The sequence below is a fragment of the Carex rostrata genome, chromosome 4 (assembly GCF_964058835.1).
Source record: "Carex rostrata chromosome 4, lpCarRost1.2, whole genome shotgun sequence".
NCBI lineage: Eukaryota > Viridiplantae > Streptophyta > Magnoliopsida > Poales > Cyperaceae > Carex > Carex rostrata.
In genome coordinates, this window is record NC_135921.1 from 9,184,863 (window position 1) to 9,205,393 (window position 20,531).

General features: G+C 32.9%; 1 protein-coding gene across 1 annotated transcript; it reads left to right on the top strand.

Annotated features, from left to right (window-relative positions):
- Window positions 1-8,283: 8,283 nt before the first annotated feature.
- On the top strand, window positions 8,284-13,672 carry PGI1 (phosphoglucose isomerase 1). The gene is made up of 14 exons (XM_078301207.1): window positions 8,284-8,956; window positions 9,260-9,382; window positions 9,505-9,603; window positions 9,711-9,794; window positions 10,204-10,347; window positions 10,435-10,500; window positions 10,597-10,665; window positions 10,788-10,895; window positions 11,019-11,071; window positions 11,164-11,302; window positions 11,797-11,953; window positions 12,041-12,119; window positions 12,711-12,777; window positions 13,359-13,672. Exons 1-14 carry the CDS (start codon window positions 8,438-8,440, stop codon window positions 13,491-13,493), a joined length of 1,842 nt encoding a protein of 613 aa, XP_078157333.1. The 5' UTR covers window positions 8,284-8,437; the 3' UTR covers window positions 13,494-13,672.
- The last annotated feature ends 6,859 nt before the right edge of the window (window positions 13,673-20,531 follow it).

Here is a 20,531-nt window from a genome sequence, read left to right on the forward strand (position 1 = left end):
AAATTTCAAATAGATGGAAAATCACTATTTTTATATGGTTGACCATATTTAGATCAAACAATCTTCTATCTACAAAAATAGTATTTTTCTTAAAATATAAAATTTGGAATTCAAATAAATTATTTAGTATAATTTATATTGAGTGATTCAGAAAAACTTTAAATTTCAAAAATAAAGATATAAATTGTCTCCTCCCATCGGCAATAATCGGTCTCCTATGGAATCTCATCTTTTCAGGTACTGTAGAGAATTATCCTTTACGGTTTGAGATTAAATCCCAACTGATTGGGGATTCAAGCTAGCGTAGGGGGGCAATATTATTGGGCTTTAAAATTCGTGCCAAGTTAAAATGAACGGTCCAGATCTACTAATCGTAAAAGATTATCTTATCAGGTAATGGAGAGGATGTGAATTTGTCTCTTATCGGTTCGCTTAATACTTGAATTGTTATTAGCAGTGTAATAAAATGCGACTTATGAGTATGCGGTTCCGAACTGCGTAGAAAATTAATATGCGGTCTAATATGTGGTTCCGCATATTCGGCCGCATAATTTTCACCGTATACCGCATATGATTCGCACATGAACCGCATATACCGCATATGATCCCCATATGAACCGCATATGATCCGCATATGATCCGCATATGATCCGCATATGAACCGCATATGAACCGCATATGATCCGCATAAGATCCGCATATGATCTTGCTGTTGTGTATTCTTATATATATATTTTTTTATATTAGAGAATAATAGATATAAAAATAGTTCTACAAACATGTGTATTTTTATTTCTGTTGTGATATTATGCTTTTAAATATATACGAATTATTATTTTAAAATCCACATATATAGATCTGCATAAAAATCTGCACATGCAGCTGTATACCGTATATGCGGTATGTAGTGACCTTCCGCATACCGCATAGAAAGTGCATTTTATAACACTGGTTATTAGTTGACTTATGCTATGAAGATCACGGAGGCGTTGTGAAACCGTACTAATTTGGATTGAGTAAACTTTGACACGATAGATATTGTTGGTGGCAGTAGCCATCGGCTGCGATAAACAGTGTTTTAATATTCGGTCTATTCGGCCGAATATTCGTATTCGGTTGGAAACCGAATAGGAAATGAGTATTCGGTCCAATATTCGGTTTCGAAATTCGGCCGAATATATTTTTTCGCATATTATCTATTCGGCCGAATATTTCCGAATAGAGAATAAGAATTCGAATAAGAACCGAATATTTCTGAATATTTCCGAATATTTCCGAATAGAGAATAAGAATCCGAATATGAACCGAATAGAGAATAAGAATCTAAATAAGAACCGAAAAAGTTATAATTTCATTTATTTAAGTTTGAACTTATGTTTTATTTATGCTTATTTGTAGTTTTGTAATTTGTACCGTGGGTTGTTAACTTGTTACAACTTGTATTATGTTTTATTTATATTTATTTGTAATGTTTATCTATGTTTATCCATGTTTATTAGAGTTAATGTCTATGAATTTTCATTTGAAAATCAAAATATATAAATTCGAATAAAAATCCGAATATTCGGCTGCATACTGTATATTCAGTATTCGGTCGCTTTCCGAATACCGAATAAGAACCGAATATTAAAATACCGGCGATAAATATGATTTTAGATGGATATACGCGGTGAAAAGCTGACGGAGTGACGGGTCATATTTTGTAATTGTATTTCATGCACATCTATGGTTCACAATTTAGCAATTCTAATAGACTTCATTTATTGTACCGTCGTTGTGTTTATGACGAATATTTAAAAATTCAAAAAGTCAAACTATATATTTCTCAGCGTCCATGCACGTGTATGGTTCACAATTTAGCAATTCTAATATACTTCGTTTATTGTACCGTCGTTGTGTTTATGACGAATATTTAAAAATTCAAAAAGTCAAACTATATATTTCTTAGCGTGCGTTCTTACCACTCTATTTTGAAAAAATAAATAAAGATTAAACTATGTAACTTTTTTAATAACACTTTTAATAACCAACTCTTAATCTATTGGTAAAAACAATATTTGTTATACAAGAAGTTACATGTTTACGATATAGACGAAAGAATCTCATATGAATATTACATAATTCAACCTTTACTTAAAAGAAATCTAACTATTTAATATTCATAATTATTTTAGAGCGAGTCTATGGTACTATGCATATTACGATTTGTTACCGTGCTACGGCTCTATATTCGAGTTTTCAAATCCTAACGGTCGATCCGAACTGTTCATCTTGTTCTCCATATTAATATGTGTTTGGAGACCAAATTTTACATTTTTTGAAATTTTTTACTATTTTTATAGATTTATTGAAAATCACTATTTTTGGATGGTCCAGAATTTTCAGATCAAGTGATTTTCTAAATATCTAAAAAAATAGTAAAAAATTTTCAAAAAATGTAAAATTTGGTCTCCAAACACATATTAATATAGAGAACAAGATGAACGGTTCGGATCGACCGTTAGGATTTGAAAACTCGAATATAGAGCCGTAACACAGTAACAACCCGTGATATGCATAGTACCATAGACTCACTCATTCTTTTATATATATATAAAGTACTGTTCTCACGTGAGATCGACTCTTAGAAAATTTCAACAGTATTCAAGGGTGAACCTGCAGAGAACACACATATTTTTTCACCCACTACTGATTCATACTTTCTCCGATAAACTCAAAATCCATAAAAAATAAACAATATATAAAAAGAATACAAATAAATATTTAAAAATTAAGAATCAATTGACTAATTCATTCTTATAACTTGAATCCGCCTCTAATAGTATTGGCAACGACAATGTCACAGAAGCTTAATTCGTAAATAACTAAAGAGATAGGCTACGGTGAGTTGCGAAGTAAAATGTGTTTCTACTTCACGCAATATCTTCACTTTCAAAGTTCAAAATGTTGATCCGAACCGTTAGATGTGATCTCCGTATTGAAATGTGCTTGGAGACCAAATTTTATATTTTTTGAAATTTTTTTACTATTTATTAAGCCACTTTGAAAATCTGAAAATTCGGGTGAATAGTAAAAATTTCTGGACCACCGGATCGGCGATATTCAAAGTGGCTTAATAGGAAAAAAAATTCAAAAAAATGTAAAATTTGGTCTCCAAGCACATTTCAATATGAAGAACAAGATGAACGGTTCAGATCGATGTTTTAAACTTTAAAATCGCAAAATATGAGTGTAAAGTAAAATAATCGCTTTACTTCGCAACTCACCGTAGCTCATCTCATATAACTAAATATCCATTAGCCTCTTTCTTTTACCTGGGTTGTGATTTATTATGTGCATTCTGGATATTTTTAGAATTTGAAAGCGATATACAAGAATTATAATGTTGTTGATGATATATATCAATTTAGACATGCATCGCGTACGCAAGTATTACAGACATGTACAACGATTATAATATTAGATTGTTTGAATAGAAGTTACAATAATTGTAAGGATGCGTTTGGATCATTAAGAATAGCTGGAGTTATCTTATTTTTAAATTAGTGATTATTCTTATTCAATATTCTACGTTTGGATCACTCTAAAAATAAAAATTATTAGTGGAATTAGCACTGCTTTTTGATGGAGTTCTAATATGAATTAACTCGCGGTCAGTAAAATATTTCAAGAACTCCACCAATATAGTTTCATCTGATCACTACGATAGAAACATATGCATGGATACATTTGATAATTAAACATGTCTTAATTTAAAATTATGATATGATTTTTATCAATTTGCAATTTTGCATCAAGAAACTAACAGGCCTATGTTATCGGTCAAAATTTTCCTATTAAATTTTGATTTAAACAATAAAACAAACGATTGATTTCTTCGTCCCATGAGATACCTGCTGAAGACATTTATTAAGCTCGTCTATAAAATGAAACAATTTTTAGTCGCCGTTAAATTAATATTGCCTACTAAAAAAGTTATAGGATGATTTAACATAATAATTATAACAATCATCAGAAATAACTTACAATTATATTTTAAACAATGATTCATGAGATAAAAAAAAACGAAGAAATTAAACGATCTTAAAATTTATAAGGATCAGATAATACTTAATTTACATGAAATTTTATAAAACTAATTCACAAGTCCAGTAATAATATTTTTATATTCTCGTTTATTTCGCCTTTATAAGTCCAAATATATCCAGTGCTAGCGGCTGGTTAAAACTTAAAATGAACAATTTCAATAATGGGACATTTTTTTGTGAACAACTCTGGTTGTAAACTTGCTAGGGCTGTCAATGGCACCCTTTTATCCGTTTATCCGATCTGTACTGTATTCGAAAACATAGTTAAGGATAAGATTTTTTTTTGTTAGTTTACCGGATATAGTTAAGGATAATGATTTTTTTCGTTATCATACCGTTAGTCCGTTATAGTATAAGATAAATTTTAATAATTTTTAGAATTATATATATATATAATTACATATTTTGTATAAAGATGATAAATAATACAATAAAATTTTGTATTATATTAAATTAGTTGCATTTGTTATTATTTTTTTCATGGTTTTTTGTTTTGAAAAATATTTTACCGAAAGTACAAATTAAGATGTCAATTATATTTTTTTATCTGTTTATCCAATCCGTATCGTATTTAAAAAGACAAATAAAAATAAAGATTTTTTTTCATTATGATTATGAATACGAGTATGAAAATATCTCTATCCGATCCGTATCGTATCCGATAACACTCCTAAAACTTGCAATCAGCCAATCACTCGGAGAACCAAGAGTCAACGGTCAGAATAGAAACATAGTCATAATCTCAGATAAGACAACATAAATCATGTTAATTCAGAAATATTTATAATTATACCTCATATATTCTCATATATATCTATATATATCTACGGTTTAGGCAGGTAGTGCTGTTACAGAAACACAGAGAGCGACTTGAACGAGCAAAATTAAAAAATGATGGAATAATGGCGCTTTTCTTCTCTTCTTAGAGGGCCCCGCATGGATTGAAAGGTTGCCTTAATCAAAGTACGGATTGATTACTTTTTGGCGTCTTGAAAAGCTTTCGTGTCATATTTAGTTTGCTATTTAAATATTTAAGAAGTATTAGATTTTTTACCGAAATTTTTATTTATACCCTATTAAAAAAAAACACACATCAAATTCTGGAGATTTCCAAAAACACTCAGTTTGCATAATAGTTTTGCGGCCCCATTCTCGAAGGACATCCAAATGATTTAAAGGCCCTAAAAAATCTAAATATATTTAATAGCGCAATACATTTTTAGATTTTAAGAGGGTCTTTAAAACAATACGCGGCCTCCAAGAATGAGGCCACCGAATCATTATGCAACATGGATATTTTAATATGATATAAATAAAAATTCGGGATTTTTTATCTTGTTTGACAGTTCAATTTATTAGCTAAATTAAACACAACCATAGTGTCTCTAAAATAAGTGTTATTTTTTAAAGAAAGATAAATAAATAAAAGTAGGTTGTGATCATTGAAAATTTAATGATAAAGAATTGAATGGTTAGCGTTGATTTAATTTCCTGATTAGAGACGGGGTAAGTTGAAAGATGACCCATTGGCCATTGCATTAGCACAAGGGCAACGACCTTCTAGCGCTAGAAAAGGCCCTCGTGGACTTTGATTAGGCGTCTTTATTGTGGCATTAGTTTTTCTTTAATTGACCAAAAAGAGTATCTTAAAATTAGGGATGCACAAAAAGTTCGTAGTTCGTGATTCGATTTGAGTTTGATTAGAAAAAATGTTGCAATTAATTTGATTCAAAATTAGTTCGTTATGAAACAAATCAAACTAGTTTGGTTCGAATCTTATTCAAATCAAACTCAAACCGAGTATATTTCGTTCGAAATTGATTCACAAACTATTTAGGTTCGAATCTCAAATAATGCAACTAATGGATTCTACCATCAGTCTTTTTTAATAATATAAGAACTAAACTTATACCAGAGCTCAAAATTGTTAATATAATAATAACTTATAATGGAAAAATATTTCAGCAGAGAACAAATTAACAAGGGAATAATTTTTATTTGACTAGGTCCATGCCGTGATTTTAATTAATCTAGCAGCATAAAATGTAAGGAAATCTTAAGCTGGTCCATAACTCATCAGTGTGAATTCGTAAAAGGTAAAAGGAAACCATGTGAATTTTATTACGCGAGAAGAAAATTAATGCATAAACTACCGGTGTAACTAAGACTGCCAAAAGAAATTGTAGTTCGTAATTCGATTGACTTTGATTTGAAAAATTTGTAGTTCGCAATTAATTTGATTCAAAATTAGTTTGTTCTGAAATAAATCAAACCAGTTCGGTTCGAATCTTATTCAAATTCAAAAGATAAGACGGCCATTTGTTTTCAAATTGCTAAATTAGCTGCAGCAAAGTACGACAATGGTGCCATGTCTCTTGTCGAGAAAAGCATTCATGGAAAAGCACCGCGTGACCAGACATGATGTGTTGTTGTATTGTAATTGTTTTGTGTGAGATTTAAGGTGAAATTGGTACATTAGATCACGACATGATAAAAGTATAGTGCCGTTAGATTAGAATTCTTCAAATGTATTTATGACATGCTTTTTAACAAAGAATTAGCCTTCATTTAGTGGCAAACTCTAAACCCTAAACTCTTGAGAAAATTTCTTTATTATAATAACAGAGGTATTAAATAGTTGAATGTTTTGATCTCCAATTTTTATTCAAAAAACGTGCTTTGAACCTTATTTTTTTTATTATTATTCAATTTTCAAATGTACAATTTTTTTTTCTCTAACATTTAAGGTTAAACTCGTATCAACACTCAATAATTAACAGATTTCGAAACATAACTGATATCATATAATATTCTAAAGCTTAAAAATTACAAAATCGTAATAACTAGTTTAAGCAAAAAATAAGTTTTATAAAATATTAGATATGCAGTTTTAGTAAAAATAAGTCGGAAGCTTTTTTTTTTTTTTTTTAAGTTCCCATTCTAATGAAGTACCAAGTCACCAAGCAAAAAAGAATCAGTGTTCGTGGTTAAAGTCAATATTTTCTATGTAGAAGATCACTAGTTTTAAACTCAGATAAAAGATTTCTTACAGATATTAAATAAAAGTTAATAGGTTACATCTTCACATATTTTTATCAAAATAAATAAATAATAAGAAGCAGAAAAACTAGAGGTTTTCTCACTACGATCAATGTTCATTGTGCTAATTTTATCAACTTCCAAAATACCACAATTTAATCTATATAATTACATTTTTCAAGTACATCTCCAAATACGGATTTCAAAAAAAAAAAAAAATACATCTCCAAATACCTTTTCAAGTTTACTTCATTTGATATCCCACAAAAAATTTAGCAGCACTGTTAGGGCCTGTTCGGCCGAATCACTGTTCATGTGGGAAGAAAAAAATTCAGTTCAACTGAATTTTTTTGTTCCCACGAAAACAGTATTTTTCAGTTCAATTCCCGTGCCCGTGCCCATTCCCATTTGTCGGCCGAACAGGCCCTTATTATATTCTTCAGATACACTTGCATCGTTGGATATTTTGCACTGCCACAAACAACGCTCTCTTCAATTCTTCCCGTCCAATTCGGATTGGATGCACCGGATTGAAATGGCACTTCCTGCTGTTGGTTGGTATCGTGATTCGCCGTTTCGCCCCCACCTCAGGGGCTGACGCTCATGCAAACAAATTGTGATTTGGAGGTTTTCTCCAAAAAGGAAAATTTTGATTTGGAAATGCCAATCGAACTTCTCTCGTCCAATAAGATTGTTCCGTCAAATAATCAGGCTAAGCTGTCGCTAACAGACGCCGCCATCGACGAATTCGTATCCTCTGAGATATCTCAAACTTTGCGTGACTTTATGTAATATCCTAACCGTTTAACTACGTTCTGCACGAATCTCAAAGCACACATAATACTAACCCCCTACATCACCCCCGAATAGGCACCGGACACGTCGGTCACGCAAAAGTTGAGATATCTCAGAGGATACGCACTCGCCATCGACCCCTCTCGACCTCCATTGTGCAAAACCCTCCTGCCTTGTCCCGCACGTGCCTCACGCCAACCTGTGGCTTCTCTCTTCGCCATGTCATCTAGCCTGACTATTTAATGTATGAACCGTAATGAACGTTATAGAGGATTCGCAGTTTAGGTTCATGTAATAAATCATAGTCCAGTTTCATAAGAGAAAATCTCCGTTTTCTTTCCAAACCCAAAGCATAACTCTGCTCGATTCTCTCCTATGTACCTACCACTGCTCTAGTCCTCCCTTGTCCCCTCTTCTTCTTCTTCTTCTTCTCAGTCTCTCTACCAGGCCTGATGCGTGTCTGAACTGAAGTATTTATTATCTAGCTTACAAATATCATTTGTTCTCTTCCGGCAATGGCGTCGATCTCCGGCGCCTTCTCTCCTTCCTCCACTCTCCTTCGGCCGCGCCGCCACCAGTCCGGAGTCATCTCCGCCTTTCCTTTCCGCCGCTTCCGTCCGCCTCAATCCATCGCTGATCTGTCCCGTTCCTCATCTCCTTCTTATCCCTCCTCTTCCAGTAACAATTCTCTCAAATCGGGACCGGTTTCTCCAGTTGAGAAAGACCCGATTAAGCTATGGAATCGATACGTCGACTGGCTGTACCAGCACAAGGATCTCGGATTGTTTCTAGACGTTAGTCGAATCGGGTTCACAGACGAATTCGTGGAGAAAATGGAACCGAAAATGCAAAAGGCGTTTGACGCAATGAAGGAACTCGAAAAGGGAGCAATTGCTAATCCAGATGAGTCTCGGATGGTGGGGCATTACTGGCTTAGAAGTCCTCATCTTGCGCCAAATCGTTATTTGAAGGATCAGATTGAGAGAACGCTTGATAAAATTGATGAGTTTGCAGAGGCTATTATCAGTGCCAAGGTAGAGATTAATTTGTTGTTGTTTTTTTCTTTAGCAAAACCAATATAAGACTTTGGTTAATTGGTAAGTGCAAAGCAGTCAGTCAAGTTATGCCAAGCAACTTTAAGGAAAACATTTTGAGAATTTGACTCCTAGAAAAAATAATTGTGTTTTTATGAAATGCTTTTGTTGAATTAAAATTGAATTAAAAATAATGAATTACTGGCATTGAGCGAATCAGAACTTGTAACATACACTTTATTTTAGTGTAATGTTGGAATTGCATGCTCTGAATTTGGCCATCATTTGTCTTTTTCCGAGCAGATTAAACCACCGTCTTCTCCTGCCGGTCGTTTTACTCAAATACTCTCTGTTGGAATTGGAGGTTCAGCCTTGGGACCTCAATTTGTTGCAGAGGCACTTGCTCCTGATAATCCTCCTTTGAAGGTGCACATTACATACTTGAAATAAAGATTTGAATACTACTTATTCATCTATGAAAATATTGCGACCACAGAAACCTGACATGCTTTTGTTTCTCTCCGCTTGTTTCTTGCATAACATGCCAGATAAGATTTATTGATAATACAGATCCTGCTGGAATTGATCATCAAGTTGCACAACTCGGTCCTGAGCTTGCCTCAACCCTTGTAATTGTTATCTCAAAGGTTAGTAACATGTTTTCACATGGTATCTTTTTGTTTTTATTTTCTGTTACATATGAGAAAACTTTCATAGCTTAATTATATTTTGTGTAATGCAATTGGGTGCTTAGAGTGGAGGTACTCCTGAGACCAGGAATGGCTTATTGGAAGTACAAAAAGCTTTCAGAGACGCTGGGCTCAATTTCTCAAAACAGGTTTTGATCTCAGGTTCTTATTTCTGGCTTTTTCAGTTGCTTTTCTGTATTTTAAAAGCGGATATCATGTGGCATAGGTAGTAAGGTTATCCCATTGCGTAACAAACCGGTATTTACCAGACTTCAATGCTCTAGTTCCGTCATAAATTAATTGTTTCTTGATCATTGATCCTGTGTTAAATCTAATTTCCAAGGAGTGTTTGATAACTTGTATCCTGTCATTTGAATTTAACCCAGCGTCTTTAGATTGTCATACGGGCTTCTTTTAGGGTTTCTCTAAATTCTATTGTCAATCATATACATATTTTCATGTTATCATCAGTTGGTGATGATTGGAGTTTCTTAAATACACAATGGCATGTTCAGTGCTTAGTACTCTCTTCTAATGCTTAAGTGTTTTTTTTTGCAGGGTGTTGCGATCACACAGGAGAACTCTCTATTAGACAATACTGCTAGAATAGAAGGATGGTTGGCTAGATTTCCAATGTTTGACTGGGTCGGTGGTAGAACCTCTGAGATGTCGGCAGTTGGTCTACTCCCTGCTGCTCTTCAGGTGCCATTTTTTTCCTTACTGGTACATCAGGTACTGAATCAGTATTGAAGCAAACTTAAGATATATATGGTCTAATCATATTATTAGGGAATAAACATCAGAGAAATGCTAGCTGGCGCGGCCCTGATGGACGAGGCAACTCGATCTACTGTGGTATGAATTTCTTTTATGTGCACTGAGGTATATAATTATTGTATTTAATAGTTGCTTAAAGCACTGGTATCTGAGTTGGTGGTTTTTGTTTTTCAGGTGAGGAACAACCCTGCAGCCCTGCTTGCTATGTCTTGGTACTGGGCAACTGATGGAGTTGGATTGAAGGTTGAAAGTGGTTTTCTTTAAACTGTTAAAAGTTTTTCTCATGTCAATTTTATATAATCAAGTGATCTCTTGATGCTTAGCTGGAAACTAATTTTTTTTTTTCTCTCTCTCCATCTCCCAAGGATATGGTTGTACTCCCTTACAAGGACAGTTTGTTACTCTTCAGTCGGTACTTGCAACAATTAGTCATGGAATCACTAGGGAAGGAACTAGATCTTGATGGGAATCGGGTACGAGTCATGTAGTTAATCCAGTTTGCCTTTGCTAACTTGTAAATTGCTAATACACCGTCGGTAATACATACTGGAAAAGTGTTGTTACTTCACTTAATGACTGACTGTTGTTCTTGGCAGGTCAATCAAGGGATAACTGTCTATGGGAACAAAGGAAGCACTGATCAGCATGCGTAAGTGGCTACCAAGAGATATTAATGATGTGTTTTAATTTAATATTTAGTCATGTAAACTAGAGGTACTCAACCTTGCTTTGTAATTGCAGTTATATTCAGCAATTAAGGGAAGGTGTGCACAACTTCTTTGTTACCTTCATTGAAGTTCTACGTGATAGGCCACCGGGTCATGATTGGGAGCTTGAGCCAGGTGTCACCTGTGGCGACTACTTATTTGGAATGCTACATGTACAACATTTTATTTTTTTTATTGGATGTGGCGAGAGGATGGGGCTTCATGTTTGGGTGTAATTAGGGGTGTTCAAACAGTCCTTCGGTTTAAACTGAATTAAAATTGTCAAACCAAAATATTACCCGGTTTTCAAAAATCTAACCAAACCAACCAGATTAAACATATGAACCGAATAACAACCAAACTGAAAAAGCCGAAGTAAATTTTGGTTTATTTGGTTGAACCGAAATAAGAGATTACATTTCAAAAGGTCAAAACTCAATTCTACACATAAACATTTAATAATCATAGAAATAAAAATCAAGACATATATCAGTCGAACCAAAATAAGAGAGATTAAAACCAAACCAAATATAAAATACCGAAGTAATTCAAAAATTCAACTGAACTCTCCTAGGTGTAATGGGATCTGTAACTAAATTAGGGTCTGCATGCCCTGATATTAAGCAAACAATATTTAATGCTGTTTTTGTTTTCCATTTATTAATAGGGAACACGTTCAGCTCTATACTCAAATGATAGGGAATCAATATCAGTGACAGTGGAAGAGGTTACTCCCAGAAGTGTCGGGGCTATGGTCGCGCTTTATGAGCGTGCTGTGGGTATCTATGCGGCTCTCGTCAACATCAATGCTTACCATCAGCCTGGTCTCTCTTTCTCCCCATCTCTCTCTAATTTTTCTGTTTTGAATTATTGATGGTTCTTTTCTTACCTTCTTTTTAAAAATCGTGCAGGAGTGGAAGCAGGGAAGAAGGCAGCAGGGGAAGTGTTAGCTCTTCAAAAGAGGGTTCTCACTGTTCTCAACGAGGCCAGGTTAGCTCTTTTTTTAATTCTAACAACAAAAATTCTAAAATTTATATGTGAAAATAAAACCGTTAGATGTGACATATATCATTTTCTCTACATGCACATATAAAATTCTCTCTTTTCCGATTGTTGTTATATTTGAATCAATAAGTCGAAAAATCAGCGTCCATAATTTATCCACATTGGTGTTTTTTGCAAGATCCTGATACTTGTCAAACAAATTGAGATGTCATGATCTTTTATGTGTGCATGTAGAAAATGATATAAAGATCATATCTAATGGTTTTATTTTGACATTTAATTTTAAATTTTAAGTTATTTTAGTTCTAAAAATGGAGGCATTTGAATTCTCCTCTTGTAGATGTTATGATTATTCATTCTTTTTTATAATCTATGATGCTCTTTTGGTACTGGAGTAGTGAGAGAGGGGGAGAACAGAATAGGGAGGGGAGGCTTCTGAAGGGAAGTAGGGGGCCATGAGGGTGAATGGAGGAAAAGACAAACACCCCTCTATTTTTGTTTTGTTGAATTGTTATCCTTTTGATTGTTTACCTATAATTCGAAGTCGATAATGGATTTAATATCTATGACTTGCAGCTGTAAAGAGCCAGTTGAACCGTTGACAATTGATGAGATCGCCGATCGCTGCCATGCCCCTGAGGAGGTGCTCCTTCCCTTCCCTTGCTAGTTTACTTGAGATTTCATGTAGTGGCCATGAAATGGGATCTTCTATTTTGAGTTTTTGACTATAAAAAACTATATCATAATTTTGAAACACAACAATTGGAATGGTTACCCATACTAAATATCGTGCACATGAAACATGATAGTATATTTCGGTCTTAAATGGAACATCGAATGACACTAATTGTATGAAATTCACACAACTGGTCTCTAAGGTCAACAACATGTCTATAAACTTTTTCTACATTTGACTATGCCAAAACGAGTTAGACTGGCTAGAAAAAAGGCATGATGGGCAAAAATGTTATATGACTCAAAATAAAAGGTGCATGGATCAAATAGGTATGATGGATACTAGATTAAAAGGCCTCTCAGAAAAGTGTGTCAAAACAGACAAAGCTATACCAGTCTAAAAGAAAGAAATGTTTTGTGGCCGTTTTGAAATGTTCTATTACAACCATGTCTTCTCAACTTTGTTTTTGTGTTATTCTTTTGAGAGATGATATCTTTTCTCTATTAATTTTCCTAATATTTTTTATATATGTGCTACTGACTGACCAGATTGAGATGATATACAAGATAATCCAACACATGGCGGCAAATGACAGAGCATTGATTGCCGAGGGGAGCTGTGGTTCGCCTAGAAGTGTCAAGGTTTTCCTTGGAGAGTGTAACATCGATGAATTGTACGCCTAGCATGAGCTTTGTAATCTTGTTTGTTGTGCTTGTAGCATTTTTATTGGCAACTGTTGTATTGAATAAAGGGTTTGCGGTGCCATTTCAGCGAGAGCATGTGTTTTCACTGGTCGATGGCATCATCCCGATTAAGTTTATGGATAGCAATAATTTATACGATAAATGTTTTCCCAACATTTCGATATTTCTTTGGCTGTGCTTCTATGATCTAATCAGCATAAAATATACATAGGTTGTTTCGGAGTTTATGCACTCTTTTAGATCTAAAAAATATTCCGCCCCCAACCCAACCACACACACACACACACACACACACCAAATCCCTTTTTTTAAATTCATGTTTTTTATTAGTACGGATAAGAGCGTTAAATAATTACAAAAGAATACTAAGTGCGGGCTTTATGCTATATATTGGTAGACATCGTTAATTGGGCTTTTAGCGAAATGCATCGACCCTGGCCCAGTGCACCCAAAATAGCCGGAAGTTGGCGGTGTTTTTGAGAGCACATATGAACAATTTGTTTATTATAAGCTTTGAATAAGTTTTCAGGCTACGATACTATACACAATACTACTATGTATTTTAGTTTTAAAAGTTATAATAGTGAATTTGAACAGTTCAACGTAATTTTAATATATAAATATACTTACAAACTAAATTTTACATTTTTTTTTCTTTTTTTAAACAGGTATAAAATCACTATTTTTAAATAGTCTAGAATTTTAAAATAAGGTGATTTACATTTTTGTCTTTATTTATTTTTCTTTTTTTAGACATGTATAAAATCACTATTTTAAACGGCCTAGAATTTTTAAAATAGATTATTTTCTACCTATCAAAAAATGGTAAAAATTTCTAAAAAATATAAAATTTTGTTCTATAAATATTAAATACATTTCATATAAAAATTATGTTAAATGATTCATATTGATTATTTGAACATTGAAAATAGAGATATTAATCTATAATATAGACCAATATGCACTATCTCACTCTTTGAATAAACCACGTAATGGTAATTTGAAAAATTATCATAAATTAACTATTGGTGGCGGATAATCTGGAATCTGAACTTTAGCTTTTAGAACTGGGGTGTACTTAAAAAAAAAGGCACTGGCTAATGAAAGGCGAAAGCTACCTAAAGCGAAAGACAAGAGTACCTTTGGTTTGCGTTGTCCAGCACAGCAATTAGTCACCATATGAAAATGAAGTATGATTTTGTGACAGCTGGCAATTAATTACGCCATATTTTATTGCAACAAACCGTGAGAAATAATTCCTTGAACTGGAAATTCCACGCCAACATCATGTGGCGACTTGGAAAAAGTACAAAAGAGGTTCACGCTCCCAATCTTCGAACCCGTATCCTCTCAGGTATTGCACAATTATTGCAGAGGATCACTTACTTTACGGTTTGAGATTAAATCTCAACCGGCTTGGGATTCGGGTCACTGTAGGGGGCCCCATTTTTGGGCTTTGAGATTCGTGCCAAGTTAAAAAGTACGGTTCAGATCTAGTAATTGTAAAAGATTCCCTTATCAGGTATTGGAGAGGATGTGAATTCCCCAATCTTCCATGTAACATGGTCACATACTTCGTATTCGTACTAAATTAAAGCCGAGCATGCATGCAATGATAGAGAAGCTCCATCAATCCATGTCAGAGAATATACCACTTCATTGTGTTTTTAAAAATGTAATATTTTAAAATTTTAAACACAAAGGTCAAAATAAGACCTTAAATATGATATATTTTATCTTTTATATATATGTAAAAGATTATGATAGTCTGACTCAGATTTTATTGATATTGAGAATTTGTAAAAATATATTAATAAAATAATTATTATTTTAATTTATATAAAATAAATTTAATAAGTGGTAATTCTTTATGTACGTGAAGAGAAATTAATACATATCACATCTAACAATTTTATTTTGACATATATTTTTTAATTTTTTGTGATTAAAAAGTTTCAAATTGAAAACATAACGTGCACAAAAATAGAGATATGGAATCATCTTCTTTAGCGAATTTAATTTCATTAATAAATTTCCAAATTTATCATGCATGTAAGATCATCTCCATCTTGTTTGTGATTGAATTGCAAGTGCTGGTGTGTTATTAATTGGTTTTTTAGTTACATAATTTTGGAGCGCCTGTTACCAGTTTAGTAATATTATTAACATGTCTGAAAGTGGCGCATAAACTTCTCCAATTATTTTGAAAGAGATATATACATTTTCATCTCTACAATTAAAAAAATGAGAAAAGGTTTCTGTCCACAGCCTTTTGTCCACCATCTGTCCACTGCACTATCCATTTCCGGTTTAACTGTCTCCGCGCTATCCACTTCTAACGACCTATTTAAACACCGACGGATGGAACCTTACGCTACATAAATTTCTTCTCTCTTTCTTTTCTCCATTTTGAAATTGAGACCAGATCCAGATAGCAGAGGAGATCCATGCGACCAGATCATAGCTGCCTCCATCTCCCTCACGCTCTGACCGCCGTACACACGAGCTCTGCTATTTCTCTCTTCGCACCTTGCTCCGTCATTTCTCTCTCTGCCATGGCGGAGCCATCGGCCCTCCGCCGTGTCCTGCTCTATACGATCAGTAGCCAACTCGGTAGCCAACTCTATTCGCTCCTAGTTTAATATGTTACATAGACTTCTGATTTTATGAGATATTACGTAGATCAAGAAGAATTCGATTAGAGCATTGTTTCAACCATGTTTGCCAGGTGTTCGACAAAATTCTTCTTATAGAAATGGATTTTCTCGCATGCCTGATTTTATTGTTATGTAACTCCAAAATTTTAGAAGACGTCACTTGATTTTCAAATCTAGTAAGTTATTTCTGTTGAATTTGTTGTTTTCGTTGTATGCAATAACAAATCTAGCATTTCAAATGAAATCTGGAGAAAAGAGATGATAGAGAGGCGATATGGAGTATTGATCTGTTAATTTTACTGTATTGCCCCATTAATTTTACAGTATTCATCTTGTCATTTTACAGTATTCATCTTGTGAAAATCTGGAGGAAATAAATGATAGAGATGTGATATGGAATCTGTTAATTTACAGTATTGCCTTGTTAATTTTACAGTATTCATCTTGTCATTTTATAGTATTCATCTTGTGGAAATCTGGAAGAAAGAGATGATTTGTTAATTTTACAGTATTTATCTTGTAATTTTACAGTATTCATTTTGTAATTTTACAGTATTCATCTTGTGAAAATCTGGAGGAAAAAGATGATAGAGATGCTTCTTACTCATCTGAACAATGAACACAGATGTTGTTTGTGGTGAACAGATGTTACTTTGTGGTGAATAGATTTTGTGTGTGATGATGGATGTATGTATAGATTTAGCAATTTTATAGTATACATGGTATTATTTTATGGTTTATATTTTGCAATTTTACAGTATACATGATTGTTTGCAGATTGTAGTTTAAACTGAAATGTAGCATTTTTTACATTTTATCTTCCAGTATAGATGGTAATATTTTATGGTTTAGTTTTAGAAATTTTACAATATACAAGATTCAATTGAAAATTTACAGTATTATGTGAAAATTTTACAATATAGACGATTCAATTATACATTTACAATATACAAGATTCAATTGTAAATTTTACTATGTAGAAGATTCAATTTTACAGTATACAAGATTCAATTTTACAGTATACAAGATTAAATTAAAAATTTTACTGTATACGAGATTCAATTTTACAGTATACAAGATTCAATTTTACAGTATACAAGATTCAATTTTACAGTATACAAGATTCAATTTTACAGTATACAAGATTCAACTCAGTGCCAATAACCGCTAATAACTAACTCTAACTGCCAATAACTTCCTATAACTGCAATTTCCGAAAGTACAGTTTGAAAGTACATTTATTTTGTCATGTTGTGCAAGTTGCAATCTTTTTCTAACTATTATGTGACCACTTCAAATAGTTGCTGGATGTTTTGTAGTTAACTGATATATTTTATGTGATATATTGTATAATTATACAGCATGTAGAAATAATTTTACAGTATTCGCGCAAGTCAAAGCTGTGGACAAATGGTGGACAAAAGGCTGTGGACAATTAGACGCTTCCTAAAAAAATTACTCTTCTATTAGAGCCTTTTCGGACGAATCACTGTTCACATGGGAAAAAAAAATTCAATTCAACTGAATTTTTTTTTCCCCACAGGAACAGTGTTTTTCAGTTCAATTCTCATGCCCATGCCCATTCCCATTTGTCGGCCGAACAGGCCCTTAATGTTTTTAAATGTGATTTTGTCCATACATACAAAATGTTGCTGCATACCACATATGCATATTTTAATGTAAATTGTTCAAAAAAGAATATACATATAATAAAACTAACTTGTAACACGGGGATATTCTAATATGACGGTTTGTACTCTTTGCCAGACTTGCATAGCCAATTGGTTTGATCCTCTTCCAACACTAAAATTTCTAGGATTTTTTCGGATTTTGAAACAACTAGCAAAAATCCGTTTGACAGCATACAAGGTTGCATATTATAATCCGCATAAGAGGGAATAAGAAATCCCAGTCAATAGTTATTTTTAAGTGAAGAATTAAAAACAAATTCATGAATAAGAATGGAAAGTTTTGGCCTTCAATGGTGGTAATGTAAAAGTGCGACTCTTTGAGATAGAAATGTGAACATATAAATTAGAAGTCTGTCCGCTGTCTCTATTTTTATTTTTTAAATCCGAGCATAGTACAGAATTCGAAGATCCGTCCCTTCTTAATTAAGGCCGGATAATAAATCAACGATTTTAGTGAATTTTATGTAGGCTCAACTTCGATACCATGTATTTTCCTGTTTCATCAACTTTTGAAGAACAAATATGATACATGAAATTTCTCCTTTAATTATTTCGTTTATGTTAAAAAAGGGTTAGGGTCAGGATTTCTTATTCCTGTATTTTTAAATTATATAACTTGTTTAATATTTTTTTGAGAATTAGTTAAAATTTTATATCTATTAAATAAACAGTTACGAGGCATACGGTGCTAAGGAAATGTGAATCAAGCTTCTTTTACGTCTAAGATTTTGTTGCACCGAGGAAGTAATTAAACACAATAGCCACTTAATATAAAATTAAAATTTTAAGAATAGAAAAAAAAATACTGTTCTTAAAACTGTATATCAAGAGAAACGACAAAGTTAATTTTAAGAACTATTTATGCAATTTGTATAATTTTGTCACCTATGTACATTAAGAAACAACTTGTTTTTTTATAAAAGTTGAAAATTCCATTCGCATATTTTTCTGAGAGCTATTTAGTATTTTAAGGAGTTCTAAACTTTTCAGACACATTTTCTTTTGTAAAGTTTAAAATTTCTTTACTAAATCTTAGTTTCAAAACGCGATCATTAAAGAAAATAAAAAGGAAGGAAAGAAGCCACGAAATCATATAACTACAAGAATTTGCCACTATATGTGAGGGTAAAAGGTGACTATTAATAAGGGTACGTCGATATAAATTGCTCTACCTATGGATATCACTATTACCGATAAAAATGTCCGCGACTTTACTGACAGTACAAGTACTTTTACTCTCGCAGATAGTGACAGATTCTTGTAGACGTACGTAACTAGAATTATTTATTTGCTTTAGGAGAGAAAAATCAAAGAGAAACATGAGAGGAGAGTAAGAAAAAAGAGGTGAAGTCTATGTACAAACTCACCTATTTTCAATGACATTCCAAGTTTATAGACTATAGTCACACATCTTCATAGCTTAAATACTTGCATGGTTTAAAGATTTTCTTAAAAAAAAAAAACCAATAATCACGTTTTCTGAAAATTTTGAATTTTGACACGGCTGCATTCCTTAGATGCGGACCCTTTTTCTAGGGGCCGCATCCCCTAGTTGAGCCCCCCCCCCCTTTTCCTTTTCATTCTCCTGTGGCAGCAGTTCAATTCTAACCAAAAAACGAAAAAAAAGAGGGGCCGCATCTAGGGGATGCGCCCAGGGTATTTTTCGAATTTTCAGGATTTCGTAGGGGTGTCAATGGGTACGGTACGAGTCGGGTAGAGACATTTTCGTACCCATACCCATTAAAATTGACTTTACCCATACCCTACCCATATCCATTAAAAATTGATCTTACCCTACCCTACCCTTACCCGTTAATATTATCGGGTAACGAAACGGTAGCGGGTGAATAACAGATAATACTAGTATAATAATTAGTTTTATTATATTTTACAAATTAAACATCAAAAACTCATTCATTTCACATATACATAATTGCATTTCTAATAAAAAAAAATAAAAAAATGTGTAATCAATTCCAACTAAATTATTTTTTATAAAGAATAAAAATTCAAAAACACGAACATACATTTAAGTGGGTTGAAAATTGAATTGAATATACATTTAAGTGAGTTGAAAATTGAATTGAATATATATTTAGATTTTATAATTACCCTATGGGGTAATGGGTACGAAATAGTCATTATCCATATCCTTACTCATTTATTTAACGAAAAAAATTCTTACCTATATTCATACCCAATAAGCAAACGAAAAAAAAATCTTACCCATACCCACCTTATCGAATACGATACGGGTCAGGTAAACGGCTAAAAAGGTAGACACCCCTAGGATTTCGTGATTATTTGGTTTATTTTTTTTTTGGATTATGGTATTTTTAAAATTTTTGGCTTTATAGATGATCAAGTTGCTCACTCCATTTTACTGCTTCTAATTTACATCTCATTTAACTGTTTAAGTCTTGACTTAAGATAATCTGTCTAGCTAGAGAAAATAAAATTTGAGAAATGAATCTCCATCTAATAATAATGAGCCATATGGATAAAATAAATAAAAATACATTAATCCATCTAAAAGATAAGTTAATTTATTTTATCATTAACTTTATCTTAATACTCTTATTTTAAATTTTATCAGAAATATAAAGTTACTCCGCTTCTTAATCTTATTTCTCCGGACAAATCCAGTAGAATTTTTGTTTGTTACCATT

Excerpts from the sequence above, each read along its gene's own strand:
- PGI1 (XM_078301207.1), top strand. The coding sequence starts at position 8,438 with ATGGCGTCGATCTCCGGCGCCTTCTCTCCTTCCTCCACTCTCCTTCGG. Across the intron at positions 9,795-10,203 it reads GGCTCAATTTCTCAAAACAG|GGTGTTGCGATCACACAGGA; the intron begins GTTTTGATCTCA and ends TTTTTTTTGCAG. Across the intron at positions 11,303-11,796 it reads ACTTATTTGGAATGCTACAT|GGAACACGTTCAGCTCTATA; the intron begins GTACAACATTTT and ends ATTTATTAATAG.